This window comes from Psammomys obesus, unplaced genomic scaffold, assembly GCF_907164565.1.
Source record: "Psammomys obesus unplaced genomic scaffold, mPsaObe1.curated_primary_1811, whole genome shotgun sequence".
Taxonomy (NCBI): domain Eukaryota; kingdom Metazoa; phylum Chordata; class Mammalia; order Rodentia; family Muridae; genus Psammomys; species Psammomys obesus.
Window position 1 is genome coordinate 2100751 of NW_026585626.1, and position 27297 is coordinate 2128047.

At 38.5% G+C, this 27297-nt stretch overlaps 1 protein-coding gene across 2 annotated transcripts in view; it reads right to left on the bottom strand.

Annotated features, from left to right (window-relative positions):
- Cd2ap (CD2 associated protein) overlaps nucleotides 1-27297 on the bottom strand; it is a 69909-nt gene that overhangs the window by 38278 nt on the left and 4334 nt on the right. For both annotated transcript variants that reach the window (XM_055612188.1, XM_055612179.1), the window contains exons 2-5: nucleotides 13547-13707; nucleotides 9822-9975; nucleotides 4702-4802; nucleotides 180-300 (exon numbers count right to left, since the gene is read on the bottom strand). In XM_055612188.1, coding sequence (XP_055468163.1) covers nucleotides 180-300; nucleotides 4702-4802; nucleotides 9822-9975; nucleotides 13547-13707 — 537 coding nt within the window. The remainder of the gene's footprint in view (nucleotides 1-179; nucleotides 301-4701; nucleotides 4803-9821; nucleotides 9976-13546; nucleotides 13708-27297) is intronic.

The following is a 27297-nucleotide window of genomic DNA, read 5'->3' on the forward strand; positions in this document are numbered from 1 at the left end:
AGCAATAGGGTAAAACAGAAATCAGGGGAAAAGAATACCTGACCAGGTTTTTTTTTTTTTTTTTCCCTCTTATCCCCATTACACTTTGCTTTTTAAAAATACTTTTGCTGAAACTGACTAAACACCCAATTCCAAAAGATAAAGTCATAGTCAAGTCTTTTCAAAGTATCTTCACTGACCTGATTCGTCCTGACCGTCGTGAGCTTCACCATCATCTGTGAGCTCTAATTCTTTCACAAAGTTTGAGGGAAACAGTCCCAACTTATTGTTCAGGGTTCCACTCCACCAGCCTTCTTCTACCTGAAAAAGTTCACAGCTCAAAAGTAGTAAAATTCTTTTAAGTGAAATCTTCACTCTATAAAAAGATTGAGCTATAAAAATAAATGAGCAAATACTGAATGATGCAAAACAAGCATTTTAAAAGAAAGGAAACACCTGGGGGAATATATTTTCAGTGGACAAAATCTAATACTTCTGAATTAATTTTAGATCAGTCATACATGGGATTACTAATATTGCCTGAATTTGCAATGTTTACAATGAGAACCTACAATCAGTTACAACATATGAAGAAAACACTTTCTATTAAAGAGACATCCAGTACAGTAAAATGCATAACGGAGAAGGCACATAGCCCCGACTGGAATGGCACTCACATGTTATTGGGCCTTGCTTTATTAACAGAGTATATTATTTAGTTAAACATTTTTTGTTTGGGCAAAGTTTAGTACCTCAGCCTTGCTTTATAAATATAAGATATTATTGACTCAAGTTTTTTGTTTGGACAGTTTTGTAATGCATGCTCAGGGGTTAAGAATGCAGAGAATCGGTTAAATTCCCAGCACCCATATCAGACAGCTCACAACCATCCAGTTCTTGGGGATCAGACTGACACCTCTAGCCACCTCAGGCACCTGCACACACATGCACAAACCTGCACACAAACTCACAACCTATACAAAATTTAAAGATTTTAAAATAATAAAAGTAAAAACATTGATGAGGATATAATTTAAGTGTCATAAAATCTTATTTCCCACTTTTAGTTTAGGAGTGATACATAACCAAGTATGAAATCATTATTTTGGTTTTGTTTTATGAGTGTGTTAATTTTATGTATATGGATATTGGCCTGAATGTTTATTTGTCTGAAATGTATGCACTACATGCATTTCATGGCCCCAGATGCCATAACAGGGCATGAGATACCCTGGAACTGGAGTCAGCATGTGAGTTGCCATGTGAATGTTGAGAACTGAACTGAGGTCCTCCAGAAAAGCAGACAGTGCTCTAAACTTATGAGTCATCTCTTCAACCCTGAAATTTTCATCTAAAAAGCACCTCCCTCCAAAAGAAATATTCTCATAAATCAAATTCTTTAACAAACCACTTACACTCACTAATAACAAGATTGCTCAACTTCCATAAATTAAAAACTATTCAGTAATTGCTCTCAGATGTAGTTTCTGCTATGAACGCTAAGGGTTTCTGTAGTGAGTAGCAGTAAAGTTTGTAGAGTACACTAATTGCGATCACCACTTACTAATCAGCATTACATGTGACATCACAGCTAGACACAGCTCATTTACATAAGTCATTTTCAATGTTATCTACCTTATAACTGAAAGCAAACTTTTCTCTATATAAAATTTTCTCACTGTCCTGGAAATTACTAAGTAGGCCAGGCTGGTATCAAATTCACAGAGATCCACCTGTCTCAGCCTCCAGAATAAAGGCATGTGGCACCATGCCCAACCTGAAAACCAACTTTTGGTAAATAATTAATGGAACAGGCAGTCATTATGTGCAAGCCATGGTGTTACTGCCAGGAAAAGTTTCAAATCTTGCATGAGCAATTCCTTCCTTGCCTTTGCTACAATAGCTAAGTTGGGAGACTCTGAGACTTCAGCAATCCCAGATCTATAATAAAACAATCTAACTTAGAAAGCAGTACGCACATAGTTAGAATGCAGTACAACTGTCAGGCACAATGGCACACTTTTAATCCCAGGATTCAGGAGAAAGAGGCAGGCCGATCTTTGTGAGTTCCAAGCCAGCAAAAACTACATAATGATTACCTACCTCAAAAAACAAAAATAAACTAATAATAATAATATAATGTAAAAATAATTGCTAAAAAAAAGTGAGAATTAAGTCCAGGGAGGACAAGCTTCAAAGTACCAGAACCTTCTCCCCTAAAAGCAAATGACCAAAAAGCTCAATATTAAGTCTAAATAAGAATATTCTACATAAAAAGCATGTGGAAAAAAAAGTCACATCAAAATAAATAATGGTTACAGACAATGTAGCTGAAATACAAATAGCTAAAATACAATGTATTTGGGATAGCAAAGTGAAGTAGCAAACATGAAGAGCTCAGAGGTTTTAGTACTTAAAGCAGGCATGATGACTCATGTCTGACCATAGCACCAAATGGGACACTACATACAACATACTAAGACAGGAGAATTGCTTTGAGTATGAGGTCAGACTAAGCTAAATTTTGAGTTCCAGGACATGGGCAGTAAAGTGAAACCTTGCCTCAAAGAAGGAAAAAGAGAAGGAAGAAAGAACTAAGATAAAGGATTGAAAATTTTAGGAGCCAAGTGTGCTAAGGGATTAAGTATGACAAAATGTAAGAGACACAAAGAAAGAACATCAGTTTATTATTTAACCTCCAAATACCAGCAACTAGTTAGAAGTTTTTAACTAAAGTGTTCTTAGGAAGAACAGCGCCACAGAACACTCATTCCCACAGAGCAATAGTGAACTGGGCATGGTGACCATGCCTGCAAGTGCAGCACTGAGGACTTTGAGACAGCAGGACTGCCAGCTTAAGGCCAGCCTGGACTATGAGTCCCTGTCTCTAGGAAACAAAAGACAAAACTGAAAAACAAATTCATATGAAAACAGACTGCACGGTCTAGCCTGTTGGCATGTGCCTAAAATCTCAATGCTCAGGAGTTAAAAAGGAAGACTATGAGTTTGGGGCCAGCCTGAGCTACACAGTCAATTCTGGCTCAAAAAAAACAAGGGCCCACTACACACAGAGCCCTGGGTTCAACTCCTCCATTAAGGGAAGGGAGGGCCTTTCAAGACAGAGACAAGTTTCCACATTCAAATTCAGGCCACTGCATTTCAGGCACATATGAAGTTAGGTGAAGATGGCTTCAGTAAGTTATCACACACCACAAATATGGTCTTAACACCACTCCCACTGAGAACAGATAATGTCTGTGTTCAAACTCTTCACTCCTGACAGCTTCTAAGTGGTTTGTGAGTAGCTATCATTTTCAAGGCTAGACTATAAAAAGCACTTTATCGTTTACTGATATGGTTGTAAAATTGCCATGCAAATCAAAGTAAACACCCTCAACTCAAAGTGTATTTCAGACTAAAGACTACTTACATTAACCTCACTGAAAATCTGAAGCTTTTTGACTATTGCATCAACACGTTTCAGAATCTGGTCCATTTCAGATTTTAGATCTAGTATGCTCAGATTCCAAGATCAAATACCCAGATGCTCCCATTCAAATCCAAGCCAAACAAGAAGGATATTCAATAGCTGTCCAAGTGGTAGTTCCAGTCCTCAAGGCTATCAGACATTAGGTGTGAATAAAGGAGTTTTCTTAAGGAGGTTCTCATTGGCCCTACTTCTAACTCAGACATCACAGGACAAGCCAACCCTGCCATGCTTATCTGTACACTTGAGCCACACAACCCACAAACATAATAACAGGTGTTTTTACCACTAATTTTAGGGTAGCTTAGGTATCACAACAGCAATATGATTCAATCTCTACCTCTGAGAAATGAAAATAAATATTCCCTCTGTTAGACTGTTTAAAGAAAATAAATGTAAACACTATTCTAACATAGGCTCAACAAATGCTAACTGGTGTTGCCATCAGAAAAGAGTAGGTCAGACCTGCCTTCTGTGTAAGTATCCTAGAAGTTAATACAGGCTTAGTGACAAGTGAGAAATTAGGACATAAAGTCAATTACTGCTACAATATATTTTATGAAAGCAGTCTTTGAAAACAGCATCTTCAACTGCCTGGCAAAACTTTTAATATTCCTTCAATGAGAAAAGCAGATGTAAGAAATAAAAAAAAATTAAAAAAAATTTCATATCTCAATCTAAAATATAAACTGTGGAAAAAAGCATACTTGGTTAGCATTTAAATACAGCAATTTAAACGAGAACTTTAAAACAATTTCTGCATTGCACTCATACCATTCAAAAGGATTTTTTTCTGTTACTGTTTTGTGCCAGTAGCAAATCTAAAATCAAGATAAGTCTCTATGTTGTTTGGAGCTATTTAAATAACATTTTCTTTTTTAGCGTTATTATAATAGTGTGTACATGATGGGGATATGGGTGTATGCATGCAATGTATATGTAGAAGTCTCGGGACAACTTTGAAGTCAGTTGTCTTTCCACCTTTATATGGGTTCCAAGGATGACACTCAGGTAGCCAGGCTTGGGTAAGCTATCCTCCCAGCAGAAAGTAACATTAGTTTTAAGCTTTAAAAATTTTTATTTTTATTCCTTAAGGCAAATGCATAAATAATTGCATAGAAAAACAAGCAAAAGACTGTGACTTTCAATCTGATTGAACAAGGTTTTACCTACTGACAGAGCCCCTCCTAGAAGCACACCCTGGAGCTGCTTCACTGCGCATGCACAGTGCTTACCTCTTCACTGACATCGATGATATCGCCCACTGTCAACTGTAGCTCATCCTCATTTTGGGGAAGGTAGTCATAAAGAACTTTACACTGGCGCTTCCTTGTCTCTAGAACAAATCATTTTAAAAAATAGATTAAGAAAGACCTTAAAAAAAGTAGCACCTTTAGTCACATACCAATTATATTATAGGAAGTATGAGAGGGGAAAAAAGCAAACAGCTAACACAAGCAGCAGTGGGTGATTTTAAAACACTTCTCCCACAACATAATGTGTTCAGCCCCAGATAAAGTACAAGGCTTCTGGTAGTACAAAAACAGGGATACGCCTGATCCCTCCAATTACACAAAAGCAAAATATATAGAACCAAGCCATTTTGTGATGATAAAACTATCGTAGTCAAGCCCCTCCCAAGGTAATTTTCAGATTTCTTCTTGATCAAAGCCTAGGAACATTTAAAATGCACTGGTTTTAAGCAATTTTTGAAAGGAAGGCAAAATGGCTAAAGAAAAGCACCCCAGCACTAACTTGATCCCTCCCTCCCACACACACACACACACACACACACACACACACACACACACACACACGAGGGAGCAGGGACACAGGAAAGGAAGGAGGAAGCAGGCTGGCAACAGGTAACAGATGTACAGCTGCATGTTGAGATGACAAACTGGCATTCAACCACAGAAAAACAAAAGCCTTCTAAAGTCCACAGCTGCACAGCAAGAGAGAAAAATATCCCAACACTCATGTCCCTAGGTCCGCAACTTGTGACCTTTTCTGCTCTGCTGGGATAAAGGTGAAAGAGAATTCCAGAAAACTACCAGCACAGACAATGACAGTCCTACCTACTTGGAAGTATCACAACCCTGGAAGCTTACATTCTAAAGAGAATCTGAAATCTACCCACTAGTCTGGCTTTAGACAAAAGATTTCATCTCCCAGCAATTCCCCAGGATGTTGGGGAATTCTTGACCACAGATGACTGTCTGAATCTGGACAGCTAAGTTTCGAGGAGTCAGACTTGACCTAGAGGAAAGACACGGATATAAATCCAGCAATAAAGCTATACTGTGAGAATCTGAGATAAGGAACGCAGAGTAGAGTGCAAGGTTTTAGCCACAAAAATCAAATGATTAGGAAGGCCACCACCTGAGAAGAGGGTGTAATTATTTGCAAGCAGATCACTCTCAGCTCCACACAGGAAGTTCCTGTCCTTAACAAGATGAAGAAAAGAGCTCCAAGACTGTTTTCTCAACCGGCATAGAAGTGCTGGGGAAGTTTCAACCTGTATCACTTCAACTTCTGCCATTGTACAGAGCCAGTATAAACACTGCCTCAGGAAACCCCCATTACCAGTAGACTACCTCTCCCATTGTAAGCAGGAGTTACCACAAGGGATGTATTCCACTAACAAAGCATGGACTGCTACAGGATCTCTTCTCCTGTGTCACCAGCAGAAGTGGGTCTCTCCAACTCTAACACTAAACATGTGGCTTTGCCCAACCTCAGCAATCAAACCCAAAGAAACTCTAAGGAGCAGAAAGAGTAGCAACATTATATAACCAGATAGAAATAAACTCAATTCTCCATAACAAACTATCACCCCCCCCAAGACTTATCTTCACTGAAGTAGAGGAGCTACTCATTTTACCACACATGCAAATCTCAGTAGAAACAAACAAATCAAAAAGATAAGACAATGTAACTTAGCATTCGAAAAATAAAAAGCCAAATTTCTGCAACAACAGATTAAAAATGTATTAAACAAAATGAAATTCCCAATAGAGAATTAATATCAAAGAATTTAATATGTTTTGTTGTTGTTTAAGCTTAATGATATCCAAAGAAATATAGATGGAATGGTGAAACAAACTTTCAAAAAACAAGGCAACATATGAATGAGAAGCTCATCAAAGAAACAGATTTCGAAAAAGAAGAAATAGGAAGTCCAGGAAATGAAGACTCAGTAAATAAAACAGAATTCATCTATAAACCGCATCAGCAGACTCAGGTAAGCAAGAGAAAAAAAAAATATCAGAGCTTGAAGATCTAATTTTTAGAGTAATACATTTGGGTAAAAATATATATATATAAAATAAGAATGAAAAGAACATGATTTGGAGGATATCATTAAAATATCAAACGAGTTAGGCATCATAGTGGCACATGCCTATGATCCCAGCACTCCAGGAGACAGAGGCAGGCAGAGCTCTGGAAGTTCCAGGCCAACCTGGCCTACAAAGCAAGTCCAGGGCAGCCAAGTCTACACAGAAAAACCTTGCCGTCAAACCCCTGCAAATTAAAAACCCAAGAAAACTGAAACAAACAAAATTAAACATGTACGTCAACATACTCGATATTTTAAAAAGGGTAAGGGCAAGGCAAACCAAATAAAAGAGCAAAAAGTTTCCCTAATTTGGGGAAAGGCATACATAACCAGGGACAGGATTGGTACATAATCCCCAACAGCCAGAACAGATACTCTCTAAAATGCGTTGTATGCAACCTGTCAAAAGGATAACACAAGAAAGACTTAAAACCCACAAGAGAAAAATGGCAGGTCACATTTAAGGACAATCCTATTGGACTAATAACGGTGGATAGATTTATTAACGAACACCCTGAGGCCAGACAGGTGTGTGGTAGGTATGGTGTATGACCAGAGAATCAAGTTCAAAGTTAGACCAAAATACTTAAGATCCTGTCCAAAACTAAAAACAAACAAACAAACAATAAATACCCAAGGGCATCTAATGAAATAGGTTGATATAATACAATTTCCACACCACACTATCATCAATGCATAGATCATCTGGTCACAAATAACAAGAGAAAAATAGAAGCATATAGATTTGCTCAAGATAGGACTAAAAAAAATGGATTAGACTCTTATCTCAACATTTTCACTCTCAATGTAGGTTAGCTGTTAATGGCTTTAGGCAGTAGATATAAATTCCCTACTCTTTCCCATACTAGGCCGATTTAATCTCTTGCCTTCTTTGAAAGTGATGCTGAGGGCCAGCAAGATGGCTCAGCACGTAAAGATACTTGCCATCAAGCCTGAAAACCAGAGTTTGATTCCCGAAAATGGCATAGTGGAAGGAAGAAACCAACTCTTCTGTACTCTACACATGTAAGTAAGCAAATGTAATAAAAATTTTGAAAGTGATTTTGGACAGTCCGCCTCTTAAGTTAAAAAAATCAAGTTGTCTTCTTATTTAAAAATCAAGTTGAGCTAGATCTCCAGATAGATGTTTCCATTTCCCTTTTTAGACAAGCACTGCCTTTCTGTAAGTCAGTGTACGTTAGCTAAGGGAAGAGGACAGAACTGGAGAAGGAGTGCAGAGCTGCTTTTCTCCTACTCCACACTAGACTCTGGGGCAGACCAAAGGGTAGCTATGCTATTTTTACTTTCCTGGCAAAGCACTATTTAAGTATCTTTCTTATTGGTCCTATACTCTTTAAACATTAGGGAAACATCGTAAGTCCCTGTTTTTCACTGCTCAGCTACAATATTTTCTGTAGAAATTCTAATATTTTAGGATTTAATATAATAATGCACATTTCTAACAAGCTCCAACATAGCATTTTTCTGCTAGGCTGAGAAAACAGATTTTTAACATATCAGTATTTTACTAACTATAAGCATCTGAGTTCTCAATCTAAGCTTGGTGGCAAGGACCTTGACCCACCGAGCTGCCTTGCCAACCACAGTTTTCATATACTCACTGTCAATTTTATTTCATGCTTCCCAAATCCCACCTGACTGCCCCTGAACTTGCCGTCCTGCTGCCTCAGCCTCTTTTTCCCTCATAGCTGGAAAGATTGTAAACACAAACCTGCATCATGATGTATGATCATCTCCCAATAAAACTTATTTAAAATTCTAAGGTAGTCTTCACCCCTCATCACGGAAATTTCTTTGCAACAGAAAGAGACCATTACAGAAAACCACAGCCAAGCAAAAGGATGAATAGTGGAGCCCAGTCCCAATGGGTTCACGTTAAAATACTCCAGAACCAATGGCTCAGGAAATATTGCAGAATAGAAGGCAAAACGATTTTAAGAGCCAAAGGATCAGGAATTTGCTGTGAGACTGTGTCTCTTAGTAATATCAGAACCTATACCCATTAAGTCTCACCAATATGACCACCTAAACATGAGGTGTACAAGGATGACGCCAATAAGCATGCCAAACTGGACAGGGAAAAGCCCATGAGGCCTCAACCCCACACAAATAACTACAGGCAAGTAAGTAAGGACAGGGACAGGAGAGGTGGTCATCCCCAGGGAAGAGCATACAAACTGGTTGTCCAGTACCAAGCAGTCAGCCCTGAAAACATACATACAAGTAGCATTACGTGAACTCCACAGGTTATGTGGAGTAATAATTAAGGAAAAAAGAGGGTCATGAATTTGAAACAATCGGGGAGGGGTATATAGGAGGATTTGAAGGGAGAAATGCTGCAACTAGTGAACCAATCTCAAAACTAAGCATAAACTAGGTAGGGCTGGGGAGATAATTCAGCAAGTAATAGCGCTGTTGCTCAAGCCTGGCCCCCTGGGCTCCATCCCTGCAGCCCATATAAAACTGGGAGAGAACCAATGTCACACTGTTATCCTCTGACCTCTGCATTCAATAGCCAGAATTAAGACTTTTTTATATAAAGGATGGTTCTCTTTCCGTGTCAATTTTTTTTCCTAACTATTTACAGACAAAGAACTTGCCAGAGCAGGAGAATCACATCTGAGGCCAAATATAAGCTACAAAGCAAGACCCTTTTTTAAAAGAAAAGGAAAAAAAGAACTAACCATTAGACATTTCAGACTAGCAAATACCTCAACATCTTAATAAGTACTATTAAATGCAATCAACGTGTTAACCAGTGAGAGGCAATAAGATATAAACATAAGATCTTCATTTATAATCCTATATATGGCTACCAGCCATATGCTGGATTATCAGTGTTAGTGACTCAACATAACTAAGCATAAAAACTCTAACTGATAGAGTTATACAGTTAGTTGGCTGTAGAAGATTAAACTCATCGTTCTGAACTCATGAGCAGTCATAAATATACTATTTTGCCATAACTAAGTAGGAAAGCAACTGTTTACATACTCTTCTTAATAGGTTTGGTTTGTGGATGTGGCTGAATTCCTCCAGCTGGAAGTCCGTAAGTGCTGATTCGCTGTACAAGACTCGCTACATTTCCATGTCTTTCCCGTTTGATGGGCAAATTTTCATCCTTGGGTTCTGTCTCTCGCTTAATTTCCTATAAAGGAGAAAATTGGTTAAAAAAAAAAAGAAAGAAAAATTAAGTGTATTTTATTCAAGTTACATTCTTAAATGCATTTCTGCATTTCTTTTTTTTTTTTTTTTTTTTTAAATGTAGCTTAAACTAACCTGGACTTAGTATACAGCCAACCTAGCCTAGAATATGCAGTAATCCTCTCACCTAATCCATCTTTTTTACATGAATTTAAGGATCAAATTCAGGTTGTCAAGCTTCTGCAAAAAGCACTCTTAATCACTGAGCCATTTCACTAGCCTGGTCTGACCACTTGAGGGAAGACTGTAGCTATTAGATATTAACAGGTTTAGCTGTCACTGAAGATGGACCACTCCCCCATAATCAGCAGCCTATAAAACCAAGAACTCAAACTGCAGTACTCTAATTACTAGTCAAATGAATGGGATCTGAAACATCAGTGGCCCTTGGTGAAAACAGGAACACTCTGAACTGTACAAAGATAATTAATAGATAACTAAAACTTAAAACTAAGTACTGAGATTACTATCTCAGTGAAGGCTATTTAGTAACAAATAAGACACACCATCATCCCCTCCTGTGTCAATCCACTTCGATACTCAGAAGGTGGAACTCTGTGAGTTCAAGACAAGCCTGATCTACACAGTGAGTTTCAAATCAGCCAGAGCTACAAAGTGGGACCTGGTCTCAAATACAAAAAAAGTCAATACAGCCAGGCATCATGGCATGCCTTTATGTCCTAGAAATAGGAGAAGTAGACAGAAGCAGAGAAATCTGTGATTTCAAGACCAGCCAGGGTTACATAGTAAAACCCCATTGGGGGGGGGGGGGGCGGGGGGATCCAAATGGGGGCCTGTCAATTATCAATCAATTGAACAAGAAAATACTCCTCAGAAAAACTGTCTGCTACAGAAAAACCAGAAATGGTATATATAAAGCAGCTAGGCACAGTGGTATATGCCTTTAATCCAGCACTCAGGATGTAGAGGCACATGGATCTCTGCGAGTTTGAGGCCAGCATGATTTACAAACAGAGTCTAGGACAGCCAGAGCTACACAAAGAAACCCTATCTCGAAAACAAACAAACAATAAAAACTAAAACAAGAAAAAAAGAAATGGTATAAAGCCTGCCTAAAATATAGAGGGGTACATGGTCTCTTTGGCCACTATCCATTCTTTCTCCTTGAAAGTCTACATTGCTGCAATGGTCTCTTGAATCACTGTCCACGCTCGCCCCTTCCTTGTGTGCTATATCTTCTAACATATTCTGTGTATCTTACACACACACACACACACACACACACACACACACACACACACTAGGCAATAGGGGTGGAAACACAGCAAGAAAAAAAAGAAAATGTGCCAAAGAAAATATTTGCAAAGATGTAACTGATGAACAACTACTATTTAAAATAAAGAAATCTTTAAAGCTGGTAAACAGTAACAACAACAAAAAAGTGAAAATTTAAAATGCATGAAAAGTATAAATCAACATCACACTAAAGAAATGTAAGTGGTAAATACGCATGTGAAAAGATGTTCAATGCATACCTTTAAAGAATTATAAATTATAGACTGAGATGCTTCAACACACTATCAGAATGGCCAAAATTCAAAGCATTGACAAAACCATGAATGAGTAAGGATGTAAAGCAACAGGAAGTTACATTCATTGCTAGTGGAAACCCAAACAGTACCACTACTTTCAAATAATTTTTAACAGTGTCTTAGCAAACAAACATTTGTTACTATACAACTTAACAACTGTACTACTTAAGTCTTTAGCCAAGTAAATTAAGCATAGAGAGACTGTTTCAAAGTATGAAAACAACCAAGATATCCGTTAGGCCAGGCATACTGGCTCATATGCAACCCTAGCACTTCGTGGACTGAGACAGGCAAATTGCTATGAGTTTAAGATTAACCTAGGCTACCTAGTGGAGATCTGTGATTAAAAAAAAAAAAAGTGGGTACCCTAGTAAGGGGAACAGGGACTATTTCTGACATGAACTCCATGGCTGGCTCTTTGACCTCCCCCCTTCCACCCAAGGGAGGAGCAAATAGAGGAGGACTTTGCAGCCAGTCCTGAAGATACATGAAAACACAGGGTCATATGAAAGGGGAGGAGGTCCTCCCCTATCAGTGGACTTGGAAAGGGGCAGGGAGATGAGGGAGGGAGGGTAGGATTAGGAGGGAATGAGGGAGCGGGACACAGCTGGGATATAAAGTTAATAAAATGTAACTCAAAAAATAAATAAATAAAAAACAAAACAAAAATCAAAGCAAAAAGTGGGGTGGGCTGAAGAGATGAGATGACTCATTGGTTAGGAGCATTGGCTGCACATGCAGAGAACCTGGGTTCTATTCTCAACATCCACATGGCAGCTCACAATCATCTCTAACTCCAGTTCCAGGGGATCTACACATCTTCTGTTTTCTAAGAGTACTGGGATTAAAAGTGCACACCACCACACCTGGCAGATTTATTTGTTGTTGTTGTTGTGTGAGATAATTCATTTTTTAAAACAGTAATTTTTAAAAACTGATCTTTTCTCAAAAATTCATCTACAGCTTTTCTCAATTAGTTGACTGAGAAGGAATAAAATACAGTTAGATTAAGTATAGTTATTTCACCTTCTCTAAAATCATTAATAGAACTGTTTATATTTGGAGATGAAACTATAACTAAAATAAATCCAAATTATTCAAAAAACAAATACTAACTAAGCATGCATTCTGTGCAAGCATTCTACAAAATACTACTGTGCAAGTCGGAAAAAAAATTGACACACTCTAGCCTTCCCAAGGGTCATAATCATTAAAACATATAAAAACCAAAACTATTATCAATGATACATAAATATGTATTGTTCTTTTTTCTTCTGTAAGCATTTACAATTTTCTATTGTCTGTAATAAATTTAAGCATCTTGAACACTATCCCCTAAATTAAAAGGATGTTTAGCAGTCGTTGATCTCTTTAACTCAAAAAATATGGTCTAATACTTTCTCAGGAGGGTAGGAAAAGCAACAAGAGCTAGGCATGGTGGTATTACCCTTTAACCCCAGCACTCTGGAGGAAGAGACAAGGAAAATATCTGTGAGTACAAGGCTAGCCTCGTGCATATCAAGTTTCAGGACAGTCAGAACTATATAGACAGACCTTGTCTCAAAAGAAGAATAAAAACAAAGGTAGGGAAGAAAGATGGGTAGGGGAGGGAGGATGGAAAGAAAAGCAATAAAATACAAGGGAAGCCTTGTGGAGCAATTATAACACACCAGTTCCAAGGGTGACCCAAATGAAAACTATTATCTATGGTTTAAAAAAAGTAAAGATAGGCAGGTAGATAATGCATGTAAGCATAAACAAGCACAAACATACACCTACATCCATACAGCATTATTGTACAGCAGGCTACCTATCAATAATAAAATCTGTTATATATGGACCTGTATTTTTCTGAATGTAAAAAAGTTCCAAAGTATTTTCATTTTAAACATATATATTTATTTCTTGACATAATATTTAATTCTGTGAAACAAAAGCAAGAAATTAAACGAAAATACTTACCTTAACAAAATTGTCAGGGAACATCCCTCTTCTCCCATTTAGTTCTCCTTCTAGCCATCCTTCTTCCTGTAGTTTTTTCACATTTCTGATGATTTCCCCAACTCGAATAGTTAATTCATCATCATGTACAGCATCATAGTCATACTCCACAATATAGTCAACTAAAAAAGGAGAAAATAAGTGTCTAAAATCTAATTCACAAAATTCCTATAAACCCTATTAACAAGCTCAGATTCAGCTACAGAATCTGAGTAGCAGCAACTAACACCACAGAGATATAAGGCTTGTCTCTATGGTTTTAAATATCACATCAGCAAAGACCGTGATCATCTAAATATAGAACACAGTACATGGTTTAAGTGAGATCCTTGAAAGAAATATAGTTCACATTCATCACATATTGCATTCTTATAGTTCAGCTTTGTGTGAAATGGTCCCCAACACCTCCCAAATAAAAACATCCTTGTATTCCCATCTTTATAAAATTCCTTCTTGAGTGTGCCCTATGACCAACTTGCAACCAACAGAATATAACGAAGCTGATAGGCTACGTGGAATGGCCATGTTGCTCTGAGGACACAAACCACGATGCTAATACGCTGGCTAGGGTGGGTCACAAGCAAGAAATGGAGGGAAATCATTGGCTAAGGTTCTCACTAAAATAAAGCAAAGGACCTGAATGATGGCAACAATCACATGAGTTTGGAAATAACCCACCCAAAGAAGAACCCCTGGTAAGAACCCAACCTGATGAACTTCTTCCCTGCAGCCTCAAGGAGGACCCAACCAACTCAGGGGCCAGGCTCTAAAACCTCAGACACAGGTAACTATGTAACATTTCCAAAATTTCTTTTCTACCTCTGTGGTAAGAAGAGGATACTCACAGAAGCACAAGTGTCTTTTCGATAGAATCTAAGGGAGGGGATGGATCCCCTGGGACAGGAGGATATGTGATTGTGAGCTGCTGGATATCAGACTGGAAACCAAACTCATTTGCTCTGCATGCTCTTAACTACTGAGCCATCATTGCTCTACTGCCCCTCCCGAGACCATGTTTTAAAACAATGGCATACTGAAAAAACAACTGTATTCTCTATAGGATCTCTGATCACGGACAGAATACAGGTACATTTTATAAAGTTCAATTTTTAAGAGCAGAACAGATTCTTTACACAAGATGGCAGCCTAGCTGGCTATATACCCCATTACCTTTTCTTCACCTACAATGATAAGAAAAAAAACAAAATCTTTTCAACCAAAATAAACAAATAAAGCAAAAAAGTACACTTTAAATCAACAACCACCACATCCCTCCCATTTCTCACACAATCTTAATTCTGCTCAGATATTCTGAAACCATGTACTTTTACAACTCAACCTTCTCCAGGTTAGATCCTGACTAGTCGAGATCAGTACTTCTCAAGCACTAAGTACAACCAAGTCATCTGGAAAATCTTGTTTAAAGACAAACTGATTAGAGCTGAAATACCCAAAGCTGATGGTAAGAGGCAAAAGCGTAAAGATAATTCACTCATAATCATTCTAATTCCACCTAATCACACTCAGGATTCTGATTTCCCTTCTCATCTGACTTTAAAAGCAAAACCACAGGGCTAAGAGTATAGCTCAGCTGCAGCGCCTGGTTATTTTGCAGGAGGTTGTAGTTCAAACCCAAACATACATGTCCTCAAAACACAAGGGCTAGGCATGGTGATACTTGCCTATAAATCTACCTCTCGGGACACAGAGGCAAGAGGAGCATGACCTTGAGGCCAGTCTGGACTATACAGTGAAATCTTATCTAAAATAAATGCAACAAGAAGTGACACCCAAAACTGCTCCAGACTAAGATAAGGAAAACCAGAAGCAAGACAAGAATCTGAGTAATTTATCAAGTTGCCTAACCAAGCCCACCTAGATTGGTTACATGAGGTCATTTTTTAATTTAGCTTGATATGAGTCTCAGACAGGATTTCTGCTAGAGCTAAAGACATTTCACTATGGTAAGAGAGCCACCAGAACTGAAAAAGCCAGGAAAAAGCTTAAAGAACTTAAGGGGCTGTAATTGAGATAGAAGACCATTCTGCAAACTCCCAGAAAAGTCAGAAAGAAAAAAAAAAAATGGCCTACATAAAACGTAAGGAGAATAGAAACATTACATTCTATATGGAAGACCTCAAACTCACTATCACTCACAATATTTCCAGAAAACAAAATAAAGGCCAGACACGATTTTGGCATAAGCCTTTAATACCAGCATTTGGGAGGCAGAGGCAGTGAGTTCAAAGCCAGCATAGTTTTCACAGTTAGTTCCAGAACAGCCAGGACTACATAAAAGGAACCTGTCTCAAAAGAGACAAGGCTTCTCCATAACACAAAATGTTAATTTAGCCAGGCATTTTTCTACCTGAGGCAAAAATTTCAGTGCTAATGTACAAAATCAGAAACAATGTAAGGAAACATTAAAAAAAATACACACACACACACACACATACACACACACATATATATATATAGCCAAGTGCAGTGGTATACACCTTTAATCCCAGTACTTGGAAGTGCTAACGCAGGTGGGTCTGAGTGCTAAGCCTGATCAAGACTATAAAAAGTAATGTAGGGAGCACATACCCCAGCATTCAAAAAACTGAGGCAGGAAGACAGCAAGGTCAGGGCCAACCTGAGCTAAGAGAAAGACCCTACCATAAAATAATAATAATAAATAAAAAAGGCAAAGAGCCAAGAAGCTCTTCAATGAATTCCAGATCCTAGAGGCATCAGATTGACTTTAAAACAACAGCATTTACCATCAAACTTTCAGGCACATGAGTTCAAATTTAAAAATGTACACACAGATTATCAAGGCCAGCCTGTCTACAAAGTAAGCCCTGGTCAACCATGGCTACAGAAAGAAACCCTGTCTCAAAAAAAAAAAAAAAAAAAAAAATGGTTTACATAGAGCTAAAACGCATAGACAGTGAGACAGCACACTTTAACAAGAATCAGTCCTTATGACAATCCAGAACTGAGAAACAATCATCAAAAGTAGGAATTTGATGAGTATTAAAAGCACATTGGAAACAGCTATAGTAAAAAATAAAATAAGAAAATTTAAAAAAAATGAAATATTAAAAATATATAACTTGAGAGATGGCTCTGCAGTTAAAAGCACTGGCTGCTTTTGCAGAGGACCTGAGTTCAAGTCCCACACCCTAATACCTGAATTCAATAAACTGATAAACTTAAAAAAAGATACTCAGGAAGTCCAAGAAAGTTCAAATACAACAAACAAAAATATATGCAAGCTGAATATAGTAAAATTGCAAGAAGTTAATGGGAAAAAATATCTTTGAAAAGAAATGATTACTAAAGAAGCTATACTTAAAACTGATGGTAACTTCTTAGGGACACAAAATAACAAAGCCAAAGGCCACATCTTAATACTTTAAATGTTCAGAAAATAACACAAATCAAACTCTCTATAACCAAGAAATTTTTCTATAGAAGATTGAAAAAAAAAAAAAAAAGAAAAGAAAAGAGAAATCAGACCTTGTAGACACAGAATACAACACGGAAGTTTACCACCCTAACAAAAATCTTAATTTTCTTAAAGAGTCAGAGATGCAAAATGGAAAGAAAAGCAAAAGTGGTAACATATATACATATGTATGTATGTATGTACATATATACCCACCCTTAATGAGGAGCTAATTACAGTTGATGGCTTCTGGAGGAGGGTCAGTTTTCTTTAAAGAAGTGGCTTGAGCAATCTCTAGTGGATGCCCCACACCCACAAATAAATAGGCAGCACAAAGGGGGAGTCAGTGGGACTTTTTTTAAAGGCCACAATGTTGGGAGGAGTCAGGGGTAAGACTGGATCTGGGAAGAATTCTTGGAATGAGAAGTAAGGATCAAAGCACATTATGTCAAATTTTCTAGGAGAGAAGGAAGGCAAAAAGAGACAGAAACAAAACTGAGGTTCAAGCAACAGCACCAGTAACAAAGACAGGGGTTCAGGAGAACAATATTATAACTAACATCAGGCTTTTGTAAAAATGAATGTAGAAACCAGGTGGTGGCACACACCTTTAATCCCAGCACTCAGGAGGCAGAGGCAGGTGGATCTCTGAGTTTGAGGCCAGCCTACTCCATAAAGCAAGTTCTAGAACAGCCAGGGCTATACAGAGAAACCCTGTCTCAAAGAAAAAAGAAAAAGTAGTAATCACAAATATATACACATATATATGTGTGTCCGTGTGTGTGTGTGTGTGTGTGTGTGTGTGTGTGTGTGTGTGTATATATGAAAATGATGCCAAATATTGTGGGAAGGAAAAATAGATGCTGGGCTAGAGAGATGGCTGTGGGTTAAGAGTACTTGACAGTTGTTAAGAGGGCACTCAGAATGTTGCACTTGCTGCCAAATCTAATGACCTCAGTTCAATCCTCAAAACCCACAGTCCAGGAATTCACAGACATGCATATATATTCAGGTGTGTGCGTGTGCGCACACACACACACACACACACACGATGAATGTAATACAGAAAGAGAGGGAGAAGAATACAGGATGCCCCACCTTACATTTCATCACTCTACAGTTTGCTACAGTTCAAAGAACAACAAAATGTAGATTCCATCTTAAGGCACAGCTCCACTGAAAGACTGAAATTTAATTTTATGATCATAGAATACTATCCTCCATCACCTTTACCACTGCCTTGATATTCCAGTAACAGTGGACTGTAACTGAAAGAATCAAAAGATGTATATTCTGAGTATTTAAAGAACTCAAAGACAAGCAGGGAGATAAGACACTAGAGTTTGAACCAACTTTGAGCAATCACTAAACAGTTTACAAGTCCAAACCAAGTAAAATCAAGCCTTAAACTAAAGACTAAGTATTTAGGCCTAAATACTTCTCCCTTAACATTATAAAACACAAATGTTTAATGTTACTGTGTTTTATTAAAGTTAGATACTAGATCCATGTGAGAATTAATTAAATCATGGTATAATTCCTAAAGCCCCTTTATTAAGTTATTGATTGCTAAACACAGAAGTGATTAAAGCAGCATTTCTTACATGTTTTCAACAGGTGTGTGTGTGTATGAAACAGCACACCACACACTGAAGCTCCGACTGTCCTCAAACTATGTAACCCTGGCTGTCCTCAAACTCGCAACAATCTGAATGCTGGAATTAAAAGCATGATCCACTATGAATACCTTCTAGTATTATTTATTATTATTTATTCTAGAATTTATTTATTTATTTAGAGACTTGGTCCCCTTATTTCAAGTGAGCCTCTACAACCCAGTATCGGGGTTCCAAGCACAAGACAAATGTTGGGATTCTAGGCATGATTGGCGTGGTTTCTCTAGTGCTATGGATTGAACCCAGGGTTTGCATAACAGGCAAGCACTCTATCAACTAAGCTGTATCACTAGCTCTAATCATCCTTAAGATAGCCCAACAACTGCACACAGAACCTTCCCTATGTACTGGCTATTTTACTACTGCTGTTATTTAAACACATTCGGAAGCAACCTAGAAAGCAAAAACTTTTTTTTTCTCATGTTTTCAGAAGATTCAGTTAGCATCAGTAGAGAAGACATGGCATATGGCCAGGCCGCTTGCATCATAGGACACGGATACAGACGGGAAGACAAGGAACAAGATACACTCAAGGACTCACCCCAGTGACCCACATCCTCCAACCAAGCCCCACTTCCTAGAGTTTCAACAAGCTCCACCAGCTCATGTCAAGCAAACAAAACGTGATCCATGGGGACAGTTCATACTCAAACTATAACCCCCTCCTCTTCCCATTTCAAAGAGTATATAAAGGTGTACATAATATGCATACTCATATTTCTCAGAAGTTCTCAACAGTAACTTTTTCATAGTATTCTATTTCTTCTGATGTTACAGATCAATTGGTGATATATCCAAAAACCAACCTGAAAACTTAAAAAATTATATTACCTTAAAAAATTATCACTTATTGTTACAACTCTAAGCAAAGAAATAGTCATATGCATATAATCAATTCCTTCTCCCAAAATAACACACAAAAGTCATACTAGGAAAAGCAAGTTGGAATAGTAAGTTTCTACATCCCTTGTTTGTTTAGTTTTTTTTGTTTGTTTTCTTTTGTTCACTCCTCCCAGGATCACCACCCTACCTCTCTCCCACCCCCTCCCTCACCCCATACACACACGGTCGGTTTTGTACTATAATCCCAGCAGCAAATGGTTTGGTTAAACTCATCAAATGTGATTTGACACCTCTGTCTATGTCACTGCAAACAGAAGAATTAAAAAATGGTGAATAAAGGGCTGAATGATGTAGCTTAATTGCTACAAAGTTCCAATCCTTCACTTTGCATAAGTAAAACAGCTACTGAATGCCTGTAATCCCAGTCCTCAGGAGTGGAAGGCAAGAGAATCAGGAATTCAAGGAATAGACTTGTGGGAATTAAACAAGAGCTTTAAAATGAACCCAAAAAAGAAATATCACTAAATGTTAACACCGATCACAAGACACCACATTCTACCTGCTGAATATTTTGTCCACTTTTTTTTCAGACAGTCTCATATAGCCCCAACTGCCTATATAGGCAAGTCTCTCTGCAGGCAAGAATGTCCTTGCTTTCATCTTTAATAAACTATAGGTATACCAAAGAACTTTTTGGGGTTTTGTGAGGGGGTGAAGCTGTGTGTTCTGAAACAGGTCTGTTATGTGGTCCTAGAACTCTCTTGTAAACCAGACTCCACTTGTCTCTGCCTCCCAGAAGCTGTAACTACAAACATGTGCTACCACACCTGACCCAAAAAATTGTTTTAAAGTAAGTTTCTTTTGATTTATTATTATTAATTCATGATTTATGTTCTGGCTGGTTTATGTCAACTTGACACAAGCTAGAGTCATCTGAGAGGAGGAAACCCCAACTGAGAAAACGCCTCCATAAGATCAGGCTACTGGCAAACTTGTAGGAATTTTCTTAATTAGTGACTGATGTGGGAGGGCCCAGCCCACAATGGGTAGGGCCACCCCTGGGTACTGAGCCAATAAGCAGTACTCTTCCATGGCCTCTGCATCAGCTCCTGACTCCAGGTTCCTGCCCTGTTTTGAGTTCTGTCCTGACTTCCTTCAAATGATGGACTACAGTGTGGAATTGTAAGCTAAATAAACCCTTTCCTCCCCAACTTGCTTTTGGTCATGGTGTGTCACCCCAGAAATAGTAACCCTAACTAAGACAATTTCTATGCCCATTTTATATATGTATATATCTGAGGTCATACAAAAATTTTTCACAAGAATAGCAGATGACAATGGAAAATTTAAACCTGCTCTAATATACCATTGTGTCATATGCTTGCTAGAACTGTTTTATTTAAAAAACAGAATAATTATGAAGACTACATTCAAATTTCATAAAAAAATATGCTTAAGTATAATAAATCAAGTTAAATATTTGACAAAATACTTCTGAAATATTTTCATATATTCTACTAGGTTCACAACAAACCTACAAGCTTCATGTTTTAAAACTGCACACTAAACTCACCAACCATCTCTGCCCAAAAAGTGAAGCTCTAGACCCTAATCAAAGCTTCTCTTTTCAGCAGATGGGGACCATCGTGGAAAATAACTGATTATTGGTTCACAGCCCCAACAGATGTACGAATGATGAAAACTAAGAAAAAAAATTTTTTTTTCCATAGCAGCTTTTTTTTTAATTAATTACACTTTATTCACTTTGTATCTCCCCATAAACTCCTCCTTCCTCCCCTCCTAATCCCACCCTCCCTCCCCAAGTCCAACACTGATAGGGGAGGTCCTCCTCTCCTTCCTTCTCATCTTAGTCTATCAGACCTCATCAGGAGTGGCTGCATTGTCATCTTCTGTGGCCTGGTAAGGCTGCTCCCCTCTCAGGAGGAGGTGATCAAAGAGCAGGCCAATCAGATTATGTCAGAGGCAGTCCCTCTTCCCATTACTATGGAACCCACTTGGAAACTGAACTGCCATGGGCTACATCTGTGCAGGGGTTCTAGATTATTTCCATGCATGGTACTTGGTTGGAGTATGAGTCTCTGGGAAGACCCCTGTGTTCAAATTTTCTGGTTCTGTTGCTCTCCTTGTGGAGTTCCTGTCCTCTCCAGATCTTACTATTTCCCACTTCTTACGTAAGATTCCATGCACACTGCCTAACAGTTGGCCATAAGTCTCAGGGTCTGCTTTGATAGTCTGCAGGGCAGAGCTTTTCAGAGACCCTCTGTGGCAGGTTCCTAGCTTGTTTCCTGTTTCTTCTTCTTCTGATGTCCATCTTCTTTGCCTTTTGGGATGGGGATTAAGCATTTTAGTCAGGGTCCTCTCTCTTGATTAGTTTCTTTAGATGTACAGATTTTAGTAGGTTTATCCTATGTTACATGTCTATATGAGTGAGTATATACCTTGTGTGTTTTTCTGCTTCTGGGACAGCTCACTCAGGATGATCCTTTCCAGGTCCCACCATTTACCTGCAAATTTCATGATTTCCTTAAGAAAAATTTAAAAATTAAAAAAAAAAAAAAAAACAAGAATGGCTTAAGCAGACACGATGGTGCAAGCCTATAAGCCCAGCACTTTGAGACAAGCAGGTCTCTTGAGAGTTCAACACCAGCATGGTCTATGTACAGAGTTCCAGGCAAGGCAGGTTTACATGATGAGAGCATCTCAAAGGAAAAAGAGGGAAGAGAGGAGCTTAATTAGTATCTGAGTAAAGGGTTCTTATTTTATATGGTGGACGCACAAGTAAATACACACACTAATCAGCAAGGCAAAATACTCATCAGAATTCAATCTCCTACAGCAGGGAAGGGATTTTAATTAGTGCTTAGTGCAAAACTTGGATCTTAAGAGGACATTTTTGGCAGTGTGTTTGTGTGTGTTCATGCATATGAAGGCAGAGATCAACGCCACTGGTCTTCCTCATTTGCCCTTAATCTCTTTTTTGTTATTGTTGTTACATTTATTTGGGGTAGGGTTGTTTTTAGATACAAGGTTTCTCTGGTAGCTCTGGCTGTCCTGGAACTCAACTCTGTAAACAGGCTGGCCTCAGAGATCTGCCTGCCTCTGGGGTCTAAAGGTGCGTGCTAGCATACCTGGCTTACATTTAATTAATGTAGAGATGGGGTGAAGATTAGGGTTCCAGTATACCTGTGGAAGTCAGAAGACAACTTGCCAAGTCGGTTCTCCCCTTTCACCATGTGGGTCCTGGGACTGAACTTGGGTCATTGGGCTTGGTGACAACCACCTTTGCTGGGCCTTCAGGTCCTCTTACCTTCTATGACAAGGTCTTTCAATGAATCTGGAACTTATGCATCAATTCTGCTAGGCACAGGATGCTTCACCAGTGCTGGTGTTACAAGTGCACTGGTGTGTCTTGTTTTGCATAAAAAACAAACAAAAACAAAAACAAACCTCAAGTGATGTGTTTGCTCTGAAAGCACTTTTCGAACTAAACCATCTCCCTAGCCTTCAGTCTTTCCTTTTTCTTGTTATGATGTATTCCCAATCGGCCTTGTACATATTATGCAACCAAGGAAGGATGACTATGAACTCAACTTCTTCATCTCCCAAGTGCTGGGATTACAGATGTGGGCCACCATACCAGCTAAGAAAACAAATTTTAAATAAACTGAAAGTTGTTTCAACAGGATGAGAAATCCTGGGTACATGGAAAGTATTTGAATGACCTCAGTGGCAAAGCACTTACTTAGCATGTGATGAAGTCCTGGGTTCAACTCCTAGCATGTAGGATGGGGGGCACTATAAATACTTCATTAATAACAACAATAATAATAATAATTACAACTATCCAAACTCAAAATTACAAATATACAAACTTCTATACTTAAAATGTAAAATGTTTTGGCACTTAATTACAGTAGTCATGAGTATGACACTCTTATAACTCACAATCAGTCTACAGGCTGAGAATATTTCTAGCCTCTTCTATATTGGGTACTAATTGGTCAGTAATATCCATAAAACACCCTTAATATTTCAACTAAAGAGTACCTCAAAGGGATCAACTTAAGTGAAAGCTTGTTTCATTCAGAAGACTCGATGCCAGAGAAGATTAAACAAGTATCTTGGTTACTGCTGATATAGTCTGGATCTTGAATGTCCCAAAGAAGGCCTAGTTCCCCACCATGACTCTAATTAAGTGATGAAAACTTCAGGAGGTAGAACATATAAGAAGGAAGTTAGGTTGTTAAATGTGTGTCCTTTAAGATCACAACGTCTTCCTGTCTCTCTTTCATGCTTCCCAACTATTACTGTCTTAGGTTTCTATTGTTGTGATAAGCACTTGACTAAAATGGGTTTCCTTGGCTTACGCTTAGTGACCACAATCCACCACATAAGAAAGTCGGGACAGGAACTCAAGACAGGAACCTAGAGACAGACACTGAAGCAGAGGCCATGAAAGAACACTGCTTACAGTCTTGTTCTCTTTGTCTTGCTCAGGTTCTTTTTCTATACAACAGAGAACCACCCACCAAGGGTTGGCACTGCCCACAGTGGGCTAAACCCTCTCATAGTAATCATTAATCAAGAAAATGCACCGCTGGCTTGATTATAAGCAATGTGATGAAGGCATTTCTCGACTGAGGTTTTCTCTTCCCAGGTGGCCCTAAGTTGTGTCAAATTGACAATAATAATAATAATAATAATAATAATAACAACAACAACAACAAAAACAACAATAAGCACAGTCGTGAAGACAACAGACTTCTTGCACTACATGCTCCCACAACAATGTTACCAGTCCTAAAGCAACAGTCAAGAGACTGTAAACCATAAACTGAAATTTGGTATTGTGAGCTAAAATAAACCTTTTCTCCTTTTAAGTTGATTATCTCAGGTATTTTTACCACAGCAACAGAAAACAATCACATCTGTCAAGTACTTCATCAGTAATCAAACTAGTGAGATGAATGTTACTTCCTTCAAATTCAAAACCTCTCACCAGTCCTTCTGTTTCTCATCACATTTTAACATTTCTTACACTAGAACATGTCCTTATGCCCTTAAAGCATCACCTTCCCCCGTCTGGCTTTCTAACGAAGCCCCACATTGTTTCATTCCTAATGTCACATTCTATTTCTAGCACAACACCAACAAGCCATACAACAGGTTTATAACATTAGAACAGGAAGAGACAGGAACATTCGTATCAGAATCCAGGATTGTGATGTATGCTATTTGTTTGTTTGTTTGTTTGTTTTTTAAGAAAACAATACTTCTTAACTAATCTTTCAACAGCAGCTCCTTTCCTTGACATGACTTTGTTTTAATACCTTTCTCTTAGGAGTAAATGTAACAAATTCCCAGCCCACCAAAACTAGGAGAGTGCTTTCATACTGAATACATTTCCTTCCCCCACACCTTTCTTGTAAGTTAGTGGTAACTGTGTGTTACTGTAATGAAGCTTCAGAGTACTTTTATACTTGAAATCCCAAGTGATTAAACTGGTCCAGTCACTCCCTCGGAACACAAATTACCTGGACACTGAATTATCTTGCATAACTTAAAATATACCCGATGCGGTATATGGCACATTCAGACACCTAGAGTCCACAAGTTTGAGGTCATCCTAGGAAACATATAGGACCCAGTCTCCAAAGGGAGGTAGGTAGGGGGTGGAAAGCATGTCTGTCAAATCACTAAGACCAAGAAAGACGACGCTAGACTGTGACCAAAGAATACTCTCAAACATTTTGATCAGTAGAGGGTCACTTTAAAACTCAAAGCTATTCATGATCACTACACTCACGCGTTAAACCACTACTGTTGGCTACACAACACATGCAGAATAAGATCCACAGCAGAGAGGCTCCAGCATCTTATCAGATGTATTTCTGGACTCATCTAAAGCAATCTCAGTCAGTAATCAGGTTCCTGCTCAAAAAAAAGAAAGAAAAGGAAGAAAAAGAAAGGAAGGAAGGAAGGAAGGAAGGAAGGAAGGAAGGAAGGAAGGAAGGAAGGGGAAAGGAAGGAAGGAAGGAAGAAAAGAAACAGAAAGAAACAAAGAAAAAACCTACTCTGTATTTATCTCAGAGAAATACTGGATCTTGTCTTACTTCATTCATTTCCCTGAGATCTTTGAGTTGTCCTGCCAAACCCCATTTCCTCTCATTTCCCCAAGGATGCCAGTCTGAACTTCTACCTAGTACCAGCCATTAAGCACCACCTCACTCCCACACCAATCTGACCTGCTCCACCTATGTCTCTACACATTGCATTCTGCCACACATAAATGGCTCACCTGCTGACAGTAGGCACATGTGAACCTCCACCTAGATTTCCCAAATTTACATTCTGCTCCCTACCTCACCTAGAAAGACTTCCTGCCTGGCTATTTAATGGAGCTGAACCTATACAATGGATATCAATTTTGAAGAATTAAAGGTTTTCAAACTTTAAAAAGTTTAAAAAAATCAAATCTGATCATCAACACAATGTATTCTAATTAAGGAGTAGAATTAAACTGTTGTGATTCATCCTTGAAAGAAAATTTTTCTTTTTCATGCTCTGAAACTGCTTGGTAAATCCCAAGATATCTACTTACAAATATTATCTGTACACATTTACAAAGTAAAATAAAGAAATTACTCATTACAGAAGTACATGTGCCAGGTGGTGATGGCCTTTAATTCCAGTGCTTGGGAGGCAGAGGCAGGTGAATCTCTGTGAGTCTGGGGCCAACCTGGTCAACGGAGTTCCAGGACAGCCAAGGCTACACAAAGAAACCCTGTCTCAAAAAACTAAAACAGAAAGTACATGTATCATCTAAACCAATTGCAAATTTCTATTAAAATAACTTCAGACAAGCAAGGTGGCATCCTGTAATCCCAACACTCAGGATGGTGTGGGAAGATGATCACTTTAAGTTCCATGCAAGCCTGGTCTACACAGTGAGTTCTAGGCCAACCAGTACTACAGAGTAGAAACCTAATCTCAAATAAACAGATAAATAAACAAACAAACAAATAGAGCGAGCGAGCAAGCAAGCATGATCGGTGTGTTTTATACACACACATAAAACACTTTCCAAACAAGTTTTATTCTTTCGAAGAAGTTTACATTTCATTTTGGTGCTGTAAAAAGGCATCAACTATCTTCCCACAGAATATCCATCCAGCTATTTTGAACAAGTTAAAGTGCATGCTTGCTACTACCATAAAATCTTCAACTTTTTGGAAAATGAAGTATCCATATGTACTGTTCCCAATCATGAATTTCTAAAACAGTCTTGATATATCATCGCTCATGTTCCCCTGAAATTCAGGATTACCTTCTATACCCACTCCCAAATAGGTGAGAAAACAGGTACCTATCACCAACCTTGAATGTTTAGCCCTGAAATTTTGAGTGTGTAGGATAAGGAATCTGTCTGTACACAAGGGGTTGGAGAGAGAGCTCAGCTTCTCAATCTTGAGGCCGGAAGTTCAGATCCTAGCATACATGTAGCAAATTGAGGCCACCACAAAAATACCTGTAACTCCCAAGGAGGTAGAGACAAGAGAACTGCTCATGAGCCCCAAGGTTCAAAGAAGACCTTGCCTCAAGGAAACTGGAAGCAGTGGAAGAAGCCCTGAACACCCTCTTCTGCCCTACCTCCACACACACACACACACACACACACACACACACACACACACTCTCTGTACATAAGTCATTATAGTAATCCCAAACATAAGCAT